At 45.9% G+C, this 13,614-nt stretch overlaps 1 protein-coding gene across 1 annotated transcript; it reads left to right on the top strand.

The window, feature by feature from the left end:
• Positions 1-5,882: 5,882 nt before the first annotated feature.
• LOC140378198 (actin, cytoplasmic 2) lies at positions 5,883-10,193 on the top strand. Its single transcript, XM_072463923.1, has 6 exons — positions 5,883-6,020; positions 6,619-6,858; positions 8,069-8,315; positions 8,428-8,619; positions 8,936-9,117; positions 9,686-10,193. Exons 1-6 carry the CDS (start codon positions 5,898-5,900, stop codon positions 9,827-9,829), a joined length of 1,128 nt encoding a protein of 375 aa, XP_072320024.1. The 5' UTR covers positions 5,883-5,897; the 3' UTR covers positions 9,830-10,193.
• The last annotated feature ends 3,421 nt before the right edge of the window (positions 10,194-13,614 follow it).

Below are 13,614 nucleotides of genomic sequence, written 5' to 3'. Positions count from 1 at the left end.
CCCTCAAGTGTGGGCGGACCCCCGTGTGGGCGGACCCCCTTCAAGTGTGGGTGGACCCCCTTCAAGTGTGGGTGGACCCCCTTCAAGTGTGGGCGGACCCCCCTCATGTGTGGGCGGACCCCCCTCATGTGTGGGTGGACCCCCCTCAAGTGTGGGCGGACCCCCGTGTGGGCGGACCCCCTTCAAGTGTGGGTGGACCCCCTTCAAGTGTGGGCGGACCCCCCTCATGTGTGGGCGGACCCCCCTCATGTGTGGGTGGACCCCCCTCAAGTGTGGGCGGACCCCCGTGTGGGCGGACCCCCTTCAAGTGTGGGTGGACCCCCTTCAAGTGTGGGTGGACCCCCTTCAAGTGTGGGCGGACCCCCCTCAAGTGTGGGCGGACCCCCCTCATGTGTGGGTGGACCCCCCTCAAGTGTGGGCGGACCCCCCTCAAGTGTGGGCGGACCCCCCTCATGTGTGGGTGGACCCCCCTCAAGTGTGGGTGGACCCCCTTCAAGTGTGGGTGGACCCCCTTCAAGTGTGGGCGGACCCCCCTCATGTGTGGGTGGACCCCCCTCAAGTGTGGGTGGACCCCCTTCAAGTGTGGGTGGACCCCCGTCTAGCCCAGTCAAAACCAGTAATACACTTGACAAACACAGTATCAGCTGAAACAGCCGCCCTAATACCAATACTCAACATGCTCTTGTTCCTCAAGTAAAACACATGAATGTGTGTAACTGTTAAGCTCTAGTTTAGCAGCTAGCTCGTAGTTAGCAGCTGGTGATTTGTAAGTTGTAACTTCTGTTAATAAACAGTGAATAAACCAGACAAGTTGAGTTGAAGCCTTGTGTTTGATCCTGGTCCTTGTTCTATTGAGTCAAGTGTCTTGTTATAAACATGATGTGAATATGGCATGTTCAGGTCCGGACTCATGAGGTGTTTCGCACCAACCGAAGATTCAAGGTCTGGATGACAAAAGGTCCAAAGGCTTTTTTACCACATTGTGAAGGAAAAACACAAGAAAAGTTTTGACATTCGAAAGAAAATCCTTCGACTTGGAGAAACAGGACTTTTATGGGTACTTTTATTAGTTGTACTGAGTTAAGTTAGCGGACATGTTTTTATGACGTTGTTTTAAATTGACAGAGATTGTGTCATAGATTAGATTACCGTATTTTCTGGAGTATGAGTCGCACCAGCCAAAAAATACATAATAGAGAAGAAAAAAACATATATAAGTCGCTCCGGAGTATAAGTATAAGTATATAAGTATAAATATAAGTATAAGTCGCACCCCGGCCAAAACGATGAAAAAAAATGCGACTTATAGTCCGGAAAACACGGTATTTAGCAGATAAAAGCACAATAGAGCTTCTTTAAAGACTACAAATGAGTATCATCTCTAAAGTACACGTTTTACTGATCCTGGGTGTGTCTAGAATAAAAGGGAAAATGATGAAAATTGCGTTATAAGTGACGACGAAGGGGAAATTTATTATACATGTCAAAAATCACATGTTTGGAGAGATTTCTGTCGGGAAAATGTATCTTATTCTTTCTTTTACAAGCCCAGGTCAAAGTGCACATAATTCCCAGGGAAATCCTGGTGTTTGGAGAGACTGTTTGTCGAATGCCTCATCACCATCGTTTATCCATCATAAATACTGGACTGCGATCAGTGAGTGTTCAACACCGACATTCCATTTGACTTCAAACAACATGAGAGACTTTGGTGTTAAATGTATACTAATAATAACCGTGTCCAAAAGTATCTGTACTTCAGTCATTTTTTAACTGTGGTCATTGTACTTTTACTTCACTACATTTGAGAGCAGGAATCTGGACGTTCTACTCCACTATATGTTGTTTAAAAGGACTGTTAAAAGTGGTTATAGTTGAGCACGTTCGTGGTTATTTCCTGACTTAAAGTTTGGAGTTCAAGTATTGGCTTTGAGCAAACAAAAATATACAAGAAAATCATAACAATTCTTAACCAAGATCACCGCATTTCACTCTTTAATAGGCTTTTTATCATTATAATTCTGCTTCTACAGTAAACGTTACATTTTAAGCATGTACTCATACTTTTTCTTCAGTATTTGTGTGTGTCATTGAGTGTCTGCGTCATAAAGTCTGCCAACTCCTTAAAGTGTTAAGAGTTGGAACGTGGAAAAAACAGCAGCTTTAAGATTATGTTGGTTTTTCCCCCAGGTTTTTCCTGATTTTCGGCGCGTTGCCGCTCCTTAACGCTTTCACCCATTTCAACAACTTTGACCTCTTCACGATCGCCTTCACCGTCTCATTATTGCTATTGCTTTTGACATTTGTACATCTTGTACTTTTTGCAGTATTTCAAAAAGTATCAGTACTTTTCCCCATTGAAATGAATGGGGAATTGAACACAATTCAGTTTTTCAACAAATATTCACCTTCAACACTTTTATACCTCCACCACCACCACCACCTCCACCTCCACCTCTACCTCTACCTCCTCCACCACCTCCACCTCTACCTCCACCTCTACCTCCTCCACCACCTCCACCTCTACCTCCTCCACCACCTCCACCTCTACCTCCTCCACCACCTCCACCTCCACCTCTACCTCCTCCACCACCTCCACCTCTACCTCCACCTCTACCTCCTCCACCACCTCCACCTCTACCTCCTCCACCACCTCCACCTCTACCTCCTCCACCACCTCCACCTCCACCTCTACCTCTACCTCCACCTCTACCTCCACCTCCACCTCCACCTCTACCTCCACCTCCACCTCTACCTCCTCCACCACCTCCACCTCCACCTCCACCTCTACCTCCTCCACCACCTCCACCTCCACCTCTACCTCCACCTCCACCTCTACCTCCTCCACCACCTCCACCTCCACCTCTACCTCCACCTCCACCTCTACCTCCTCCACCACCTCCACCTCCACCTCTACCTCCACCTCCACCTCTACCTCCTCCACCACCTCCACATCTACCTCCACCTCCACCTCCACCTCTACCCTCCAAAACACATTCACAATTCACCAAATGAGTACTTACACACATGCAGTACTCCTGCACACATGCAGTACTCTTACACACATGCAGTACTCTTACACACATGCAGTACTCTTACACACATGCAGTACTCTTACACACATGTAGTACTCTTACACACATGCAGTACTCTTACACACATGTAGTACTCTTACACACATGTAGTACTCTTACACACATGTAGTACTCTTACACACATGCAGTACTCTTACACACATGCAGTACTCTTACACACGTGTAGTACTCTTACACACATGTAGTACTCTTACACACATGTAGTACTCTTACACACATGTAGTACTCTTACACACATGCAGTACTCTTACACACATGTAGTACTCTTACACACATGCAGTACTCTTACACACATGCAGTACTCTTACACACATGTAGTACTCTTACACACATGCAGTACTCTTACACACATGCAGTACTCTTACACACATGTAGTACTCTTACACACATGTAGTACTCTTACACACATGCAGTACTCTTACACACGTGTAGTACTCTTACACACATGCAGTACTCTTACACACATGTAGTACTCTTACACACATGTAGTACTCTTACACAAATGCAGTACTCTTACACACATGCAGTACTCTTACACACGTGTAGTACTCTTACACACGTGTAGTACTCTTACACACGTGTAGTACTCTTACACACGTGTAGTACTCTTACACACATGCAGTACTCTTACACACATGTAGTACTCTTATACACGTGTAGTACTCTTACACACATGTAGTACTCTTACACACATGCAGTACTCTTACACACATGTAGTACTCTTACACACATGCAGTACTCTTACACACATGCAGTACTCTTACACACATGCAGTACTCTTACACACATGCAGTACTCTTACACACATGTAGTACTCTTACTATAAAGAATAAAGTCTGAAGAATAAAGCCTAAAAAATAAAGGATAAAGTCTAAAGAATAAAGCCTAAAAAAATAAAGAATAAAGCCTAAAGAATAAAGAATAAAGCCTAAAGAATAAAGCCTAAAGAATAAAGAATAAAGCCTAAAGAATAAAGCCTAAAGAATAAAGAATAAAGCCTAAAGAATAAAGCCTAAAGAATAAAGAATAAAGCCTAAAGAATAAAGCAGAATAAAGCCTAAAGCCTAAAGAATAAAGCCTAAAGAATAAAGAATAAAGCCTAAAGAATAAAGCCTAAAGAATAAAGCCTAAAGAATAAAGCCTAAAGAATAAAGTAACACTTGGACCAACCGCCATAAAATAACAACAGCAACAACAAATATAAAATAATGAAATATTTTATTTATTTATTAATTTATTTATTTTTATCTTTATTTATTTTTCCTCTCCATCCCTTGTTGGGTAATGGGAGGATTATCTTATCTTAACAACAACAACAATAACAACAACAACAACAACAACAACAACAACAATAAAGTCTTTACAACACACATTTAGTACTTTTACGCAAGAATGCAGACACTCGCAATGGCTTCACATTATCTAGTTGTACTTTTACTTCACTACATTTGAGAGCAGGAATCTGGACGTTCTACTCACTATATGTTTTAAAAAGGACTGTTAAAAGTGGTTATATTTGAACAATTCCTGTCTTAAAGTTTGGAGTTCAAGTATTGGATTTGAGCAAACAAATATATACTAAAAATCATTATAATTCTGTTTCTACAGTAAACGTTACATTTTAAGCATGTACTTCATACTTTTACTTCAGTATTTGTATGTGTCATTTATTATCTTTTTGCTCCTGCACCTGTACTTTAACTTAAGTACTTCTGTCATTGGTGAAGACGTCCTTCATGGATAAAACGTCCTTCAAAGGATCAATAAATCAATAAACCTAAACGTGTTTATGTTTATGTCTCACAAAGAAACAAAGTATTTCTCATCACGACCTCAAATCTCCTGAAAACATATGCAAATAAACGCTTTCCCATATGAACCATCGCCCTCTGCCTCCGCCACGCCCCCTGGAGCCGGCTGGGCCAATCAGAGCGCGCCCAGGCCAAAGTTTGCCTTATATGGAGAGGGGCCGCAGGACGGGGCGGTATAAAACCTCCCGCACGCAGCTGTCGGCCATCGCAGTCCCGCAAGACTTCCGCAGAGCAGCGTCCTCAGCCCGGCCCTCCGAGAGCAGCCTGAACCCACCCGCAACCCACGAGGTAAGGACCCGCGCACGAGCCGCACGAGCCCCGCACACGAGCCGCACACGAGCCGCGGCGTCTGACGCGGTGTTAGTTTGATCCTTTGACAGTTGTGAGTCGCGGGCTTGATCCCTCTCAGGGCGTCATTCATTCCGCTTTTGTCATGTTTAGAGTTGTGCAGTGTGAGTGCGGGTCCCGCGGGGCCCCTGCGGTGGCCCCTGCGGTGGCTGATCGCACATTGACGCGGTGTTCATGCTCCAGACGTGAGCTTTACGGGGCGTGACGCAGGCGGCGGCTCCGGCCGGCTTCTCTTTAGTTTAATCTCGGTTACAACCGACTGCGCGGCCCCGGGAGCGGCTCACGCGCGGATCACGGCCCCGGGAGCGGCTCACGGCCCCGGTGTGTGAAGTCATTAAGCCCTTTGACCGTAGATGAGTCATTAGTGACCGGATGAGCCGCGGGAGCCGCGCTGACGCCCCGGTGCAGGAGGGAGTGGCCGCTGCTGTCATTAGGGGCCTGGCTCTTCCCGGGGCCGTCGCGGGGCCTCTCTTTGCCTTATATGGCCATGGCCAGGCAGAAAAGGCTTTTGTTTGCGCGTGTAACTGGAGCTGCGCCACTGCGACATCCAGCGTCCGCGCGCTGCCATGACAACGCGCTCCTCCTGATGTGGCTTATGTTTATTATAATCATAATCATCATGTACTTTTGTCTTTGGTAGAACATGGAAGACGAAATCGCCGCGCTCGTCGTAGACAATGGCTCTGGAATGTGCAAAGCTGGCTTTGCGGGAGATGACGCCCCACGCGCCGTGTTCCCCTCCATCGTGGGACGGCCCCGGCACCAGGTACGGACTGCGCATGCGCATCATGCATGTTTTGTTCTGGTTTATAGGGTTCTTGTTTATGCGGCTGGAACCAAAGTGTTACATCATCACAGGCTATATTCTTTAGGCTTTGTTACCCCCTCATCCCCCTGTAAATGGTAACTACTTATAAACATGTATGTTCTGTGTAACACATGCTACACAATGAAGCGTTACTGTAGTTTTACATCTTACGCTTTATTCTTTAGGCTCCGCCCCCTGGGTCTTAACTGTAAATGGGGGGGGGGAAGTCACTGGTTCAGTCAAACTTGTGTTATTTGGCTGTGAATTATGATTCAATATTTACAGATAACACTTGTTACTGTGTTAGTTTTTGTAGAATTTGCCATTTTGGTCAAAGTAGCTAAACGTGAACCCTCAGAACGGCCTGGCCTGCTCCGAAGTAAACCATTATTTCACGTCAATGAACTTTGATTATTAAAGTTAATCAAATGTGACGACTCTAGTAACATGGACAAAAAATCGATTAAATGCTTATGTGTTTTAATTTAAAACGGTTAAGTTTCTTGGAGCGTGTGTTGCGTGTTCTGTGCCCCGTCTAACTGGCCCCGGTGTGCAGGGCGTGATGGTGGGCATGGGCCAGAAGGACAGCTACGTGGGCGACGAGGCCCAGAGCAAGAGGGGCATCCTGACCCTGAAGTACCCCATCGAGCACGGCATCGTCACCAACTGGGATGACATGGAGAAGATCTGGCACCACACCTTCTACAACGAGCTGCGAGTGGCCCCCGAAGAGCACCCGGTCCTGCTCACCGAGGCCCCGCTCAACCCCAAGGCCAACAGGGAGAAGATGACCCAGGTACGGACCCCCACACACACGGGACACGCCCACCTCAGACCCGAGCTGTACAAACATGTTCAATAATACTACTTCCTGTTTATCCTCAGCTTATTTACCTCCTTATCCAGTGCGTTCATATAATAATAATAATAATAATAATAATAATAATAATAATAATAATAATAATAATAATAATAATAATAATAATAATAATAATAATAATAATAATAATAATAATAATAATAATAATAATAATAATAATAATAATAATAATAATAATAATAATAATAATAATAATAATAATAATAATAATAATAATAATAATAATAATAATAATAATAATAATAATAATAATAATAATAATAATAATTACTTTGCTCTGGAAACATAAGTCTTTGTGCAGATGCGTGTTGATAAATGGGAAACCGTTAATGCTAACGTGCTAGCTTTGTTTAGCTAACCCGTGAGCTCGCTACAAGGAAGAGTCAGTGGAAATGCAGTCGTTCATCAGTGTTTTGGGAACATTTAAATGTGTATAATGGCTCTTTCTGTCTGCGTTCTTACTTGCCCAAACGTGCATTTACACCGACGCCTTTCGGACACTTCTTTCCCGTGTTTGTCTTTAGTGACCGTTTCCCCCCTCGCCCCTCGACCTCCAGGTTTCCTCTTTCTGAGCTCGGCTGTCGCTCCGGGGACTCTCAGGTTCCTGCCGTGCGTCGCATGGCACAGTCTGTGTGAACGAGACTTAATCACTCTAACTGCACGAGGGTGTCAGGTTGAACCGGAGTCTGATGTCACTGGGGTTTTGTTTGGACTGATAAACAGAAGGTTGTAGGTCATGTTCACCTGGTTTGGACTGCGTTTAATGCCTGAATTCGTCTGTTTTTGAAGTTTCTCTAACATCTCTGCTGCTGATTGGCCTGTTCGTTTCTTGTCTGGAATGTTCTGCAATTTGGCTTTAACCCGAGCAGGTTCTGTCTCTGTGGGAGGAGTCTGTTCTCTCCCTGTTTGACCGAGTTTGAGTGACAGTTTAACTTGTCACACCCTTAAAACTGCTCTAGAACATCTGAAGTCTCGCTCATGTAGATGTTTGCAGTCGTTTTGGCCGGAGGTGTGACTTATAGTCCGGGAAATACGGTAACTTTAATTGTGAGTTGGCGGCTCCTCGTGGTGTGGGGCCCTTGGCGGCTCCGGTCTCAGGCCCTGACTCTCTGTTGGCGCGTTGCAGATCATGTTCGAGACGTTCAACACGCCCGCCATGTACGTGGCCATCCAGGCCGTGCTGTCGCTGTACGCCTCCGGGCGCACCACGGGCATCGTCATGGACTCCGGCGACGGCGTCACCCACACGGTGCCCATCTACGAGGGCTACGCTCTGCCCCACGCCATCCTCCGTCTGGACCTCGCCGGAAGGGACCTCACCGACTACCTCATGAAGATCCTGACCGAGAGGGGCTACAGCTTCACCACCACAGGTACGGGGGAGGGGCTACCGGTACAGGGGGCTCCTTGCTCAACTTGACCATTGTTCTCTCTACAACTTGACCCTTGACTTCTCAAACTTGACCCTCGTCTTCTTGTCTCCAGCCGAGCGTGAGATCGTGCGCGACATCAAGGAGAAGCTGTGCTACGTGGCGCTGGACTTCGAGCAGGAGATGAGCACCGCCGCCACCTCCTCGTCCCTGGAGAAGAGCTACGAGCTGCCGGACGGTCAGGTCATCACCATCGGCAACGAGCGCTTCCGCTGCCCGGAGGCCCTCTTCCAGCCCTCCTTCCTCGGTAAGTGACCGCGTCCAACGCACTAACGGCGACATGTGGCCAGAAAATCCATTCTGCACGACGCAGTGTGCGCAGGGTTTCTGCTGCGCGTCGTAGATGTTTGAACCATCTAAATATTGGACGAATAAGACGTTTTTCGAACATTTAACGCAACAGTCTTGGTCCAAAATGACTAAACATTTAAAATACAGTTTAAGTAATCGAATGTCAAAAGAATCACTTAACTTGTAACTGTTCTACCTAGAAGCCTTCAGTCGTGTGTACTTTATAGTCTGTGAAATGAGACGGCGTGTAATGAGTCTGGCGCCCCCCTCAGGTATGGAGTCGTGCGGCATCCATGAGACCACCTTCAACAGCATCATGAAGTGCGACGTGGACATCCGTAAAGACCTGTACGCCAACACCGTGCTGTCCGGCGGCACCACCATGTACCCGGGCATCGCCGACCGCATGCAGAAGGAGATCACCGCGCTGGCCCCATCCACCATGAAGATCAAGGTAACTCCGACGGCAACGCTAGCCACGTGGTCTACGGGAGCAGAACGGGGCAGTTTTACGGCTTTAACTAGAAATGTAGTTGGGTTTCGTTTTTTTGGCATAATTTCATTGGCTTTTGTTAACTGTTGCTGGGACCAGAACTTTAATCTGAACTTGTTACAAATGTATAAAGTTTAAACTAAATACCTGACTTTTTAAGCCTAGTTCAGTCGTAGTTTTCAAGCGGAACCGTAACTCTGACGATGGAGCTCCCCCTGCAGCTCACTTGGAATGAAAGTCAAAAACATTTTTCGCTTAATTCTTTCTCCTAATAAAACGGTATAATCGCATTAAACGTGTAACTTTACCAAATGTATATAGAGTAAGTGTTTCTGAGCAACCGGGGGCGGCAAAACAAACCTTTTAACCATCAGACTTGAAATAAGCGATCAATGTTAGTTAATGAGTGCTGCTTTAAGAGCAAGAATGGTAATGGACAAATGAATCACTGCAATTAATCAAATGTCCTATGTAAAATATTTAGTTTAATTGTTGCATAAAATCCTGTGTTTGCCCCCCCCCCCCGCAGATCATCGCTCCCCCCGAGAGGAAGTACTCCGTCTGGATCGGAGGCTCCATCCTGGCCTCTCTCTCCACCTTCCAGCAGATGTGGATCTCCAAGCAGGAGTACGACGAGTCTGGCCCCAGCATCGTGCACAGGAAATGCTTCTAAAGACTCTGTAACCCCCCCCCCCAACCGACCACATCACCGCCACACTGCTATGAACCCAAAACGACCAGCCCCCGGGTGTGGGTGCCGCTCCCGAGCCGCTGCGGCGCTAACATGGTTTCGTCGTGTCATTCCAGATGTTTGTTCGCACAGTCTTATTTGCCTCTGATGGAGGTTCTTTGTTGTTCTCTGGGTCCATGAGCCACACGGCTCTGTGTCGCTTAATATGTAAATTAATGTCATCTGAATTAGTTTTTTTTTTTTTTTTGTACTTTCAGCCTTAAATGATACTTGGTCCGTGTGTTTGTCATTATGCAAAGTGTCTGCCTCAAGAGGTGGAGAAGTCCAATAAAGTGCACATGTCGGAGTCAAACGTCAAGACTTTTTACTGCTGCGTTATACACTGGGGTTTGCCGCTGCATCACACGCTGGGGTTTGCTGCGTTACACACCTCGTACGGGGCCATTTTAATTATACAGCATTTACATGAGCCTTTAAATAGTTGAACTCCAGTGTTCACTGGTTTGAAGAGCCCGGTTTAGAAGGTTCTAGTGAAGGGCAAAGTTCATGTTAGAACCGTAGTGATGGCATCAACGCGCCATCTAGTGGTATAAAAGTGTTGTGCTCCTGCAGACGCCTGAAGTGTCAGTGTTCTAACACTACGACTGAGTATAAGGGCTAACCAAAATAAAAAATCCGTGGCACTATGAAATGACTAAAGAGTTGTAGAACTCTACTCTTTTCAATGTCTTTTTTTTTTTTATGACATTCTTGTGGCGCATCTTTTTGGTTTGCCCTTACACTCCGTAATAAACCAATGAAACTTCAAAGGAAATCTTTACCAAAGCCCAAACCGCCCTAAATATTTCCTGCTCAAAGTAAGTTTTTTTTGGATGTAATTTTGGCTTTAATCAGTTTATACCGGTCGAATACCATAGACTTCTATGTGGACTCTGTAAAAACCAACCGCAGTGACATCACCCAAGGGACCGTCATTAAAAGTTTATGCTTAAAGGTGGAATGGACAATTTTTTAAGCAAATTTTTTATCATATTTCCTCGTGGCGTGGATAAATTAGTCCTGCCACGTATCAATCATAAAACGCACCTATCGCTCACCTGCAGCCGCGTCAGGCTTGTCCCACGTTTCCACGTGCCTAAGCGCATGGATCTACCATAATATAGTTCCCTCAGTGTACGGGGCAAAATGAAGACGGAGAAAGACAGTTCGACCTGACGCAGAAGTGGACAGAAATCTACGGGAGACGAGAGATGCGATGCGCTCCGTTGCGCTAATAAACAAACGCACGTGTGTGTTGTATCAGTCCACACGGGGGCGTGGCATGTGCGCGGGAGTGGCATGTGCACGGGGGAGTGGCATGCGCACTTCCGCCTGCGTTCTCAAATCACCGACAAATCGTCCATACTGCCTTTAATTTGTTGTTTTAGATTTAAAACATGTCAATCAGTTTTGCCATTTGTCTATGAACAAAATTACAAACATAGGAACTTTTCCTGGTGATTTGATACAACAAAAAAATTCACCTGAATACAAAAATGCATGAAATATAAAATTATGTAGTGCAATAGAAGTGACAGTGCAGTGAGTGTTCATGAGTCCAACTGCAGAGGGAAAGAAACTGTTCTTGTAACGGGAGGTTTTGGTCCCGATGAACTGAGGGGAGTGGCCTCCTGCCTGAGGGGAGTGGCCTCCTGCCTGAGTGGGAGTGGCCTCCTGCCTGAGGGGAGTGGCTCAAATAGTCCAGGGTGAGAAGGATCGGCTGTGATGTTCGTCCCAGAGCTCTGGAGACGTACAGGTCCTGCAGAGATGGAAGTCTGCAGCCGATCACCTTCTCAGCAGAGGGCGCTGTAGTCTCTGTTTGTCCCTGGCTGTGGCTCCAGCGTACCACACGGTGATGGAGGAGGTGATGGAGGAGGTGAGGATGGACTCGATGATGGCCGTGTAGAACTGCATCATCTCCTCTTACAGCTTTGCTTTCCTCAGCTGCAGCAGCAAGTACATCCTCTGCTGGGCCTTCTTCATGAGGAGCTGATGGTGGGCCCCCACTTGAGGTCCTGGGTGATGGTGGGCCCCCACTTGAGGTCCTGGGTGATGGTGGTGCAGAGGAGGGAGTCCACAGTCTGATCACATGACACATGTATGAAGGCTGCTGTGGGCGTGTCTGATCACATGACACATGTATGAAGGCTGCTGTGGGCGTGTCTGATCACATGACACATGTATGAAGGCTGCTGTGGGCGTGTCTGATCACATGACACATGTATGAAGGCTGCTGTGGGCGTGTCTGATCACATGACACATGTATGAAGGCTGCTGTGGGCGTGTCTGATCACATGACACATGTATGAAGGCTGCTGTGGGCGTGTCTGATCACATGACACATGTATGAAGGCTGCTGTGGGCGTGTCTGATCACATGACACATGTATGAAGGCTGCTGTGGGCGTGTCTGATCACATGACACATGTATGAAGGCTGCTGTGGGCGTGTCTGATCACATGAACACAGAACAATATTATATTTCATGTTAAGGACAGTTGTGGATATTGATCAAATTATTGTCAAGTCTGTGTCCTACTTCTCATGAGTCAAGACGATTTTGCTGCATATTCACAATGAACTATTCTGTGTATTTGAACTATTCTGTGTATTTGAACTCTTCTGTGTATTTGAACTATTCTGTGTATTTGAACTCTTCTGTGTATTTGAACTCTTCTGTGTATTTGAACTATTCTGTGTATTTTCTGATTATCTGTGGACAAGTCTAAACAACCTTAAAGCGGACGTCATAGCGAAGGTCAGGCCATTTTTATCAGACCCAAGCAACAGCGACATAAAACACAACTAAACCTTGTGGAGAGTCGAATCTCAGCTGCAAGACGAACAACACGCTGCTGTTTTGCCTGTTTTTATCCAATAAAGAACTTGAGAACGATCTTCGCCTCTCGCAGTCTGTACAGACTAAACTTCGACACAGTTAAGCAGCTGCAGGTCAAAGGTCAAAGGTCAAAGCTCTTTGAGGGTTTGTGCAGGCGACACTTGCATTTCACCTGCAGTTCTTACAATAATCGAAGGGGGAAGCAGCGCGCGTGTGCGCCTGAAGTCTACCGGAAACTAAGAAGAACAGAGATTACGTAATTTCCGGGTTGGGTTCAGACTCCGCGCGCCAAACGCGCCCTTCACTTTTTATTTACACCGGATTTTAGGTTTAAACGGTAAGAAACACTTTCATACAAACACGTGACGTTTTATCTGCGCATTTTAGAGATTGTCAAAGAGTTTGACCCGTTTAAGAGCAGAAAGCGCCTTCATAAAGCTTTATCTGGTCCTTGTGACGCACGGGACCGTTTAATCAAGTTAATGTGACGATGTCACGCATTTAGTGTCGCCAAAACTAAACTAAAACTAAACCGGGACTAAACTAGGACTAAACTAAAACTAAACCGGGACTAAACTGGGACTAAACTGGGACTAAACTGGGACTAAACCAGCTCTAAACCAGGACCTCTCTCTCTGATCTGTTTAAGATCAGATATTCCTTTAGTGTCCACACATGTCGGTGTTACACTGCAGTAGATGCAGAGGAAAAGGACATATAACTTATAGGAAGTTTAAAAAACACTCTTAACAGAAGAACTCGTATGAACAAAAAACTCTTAACAAAACTCCTCTCATATCTTAATGGGGAATGGAGGAAAAAAAAGATAAAATAGGTTTGAGTTCTTCTTTTCCGTTGCCGGTCTAATGTAGGTCCAATGTCGGTCCAAT

This window comes from Eucyclogobius newberryi, unplaced genomic scaffold (genome assembly GCF_026437365.1).
Source record: "Eucyclogobius newberryi isolate DKJ021-1_F unplaced genomic scaffold, fEucNew1.0.hap1 SCAF_4, whole genome shotgun sequence".
In the NCBI taxonomy this organism is placed as follows: Eukaryota; Metazoa; Chordata; class Actinopteri; order Gobiiformes; family Gobiidae; genus Eucyclogobius; species Eucyclogobius newberryi.
This window is presented reverse-complemented; position numbering and strand designations above follow the sequence as displayed.

Coding starts and splice junctions, on each gene's coding strand:
- LOC140378198 (XM_072463923.1), top strand. CDS start 5,898: ATGGAAGACGAAATCGCCGCGCTCGTCGTAGACAATGGCTCTGGAATG. Junction 8,620..8,935: donor CTTCCAGCCCTCCTTCCTCG/GTAAGTGACCGC, acceptor CGCCCCCCTCAG/GTATGGAGTCGTGCGGCATC. Junction 9,118..9,685: donor CATCCACCATGAAGATCAAG/GTAACTCCGACG, acceptor CCCCCCCCGCAG/ATCATCGCTCCCCCCGAGAG.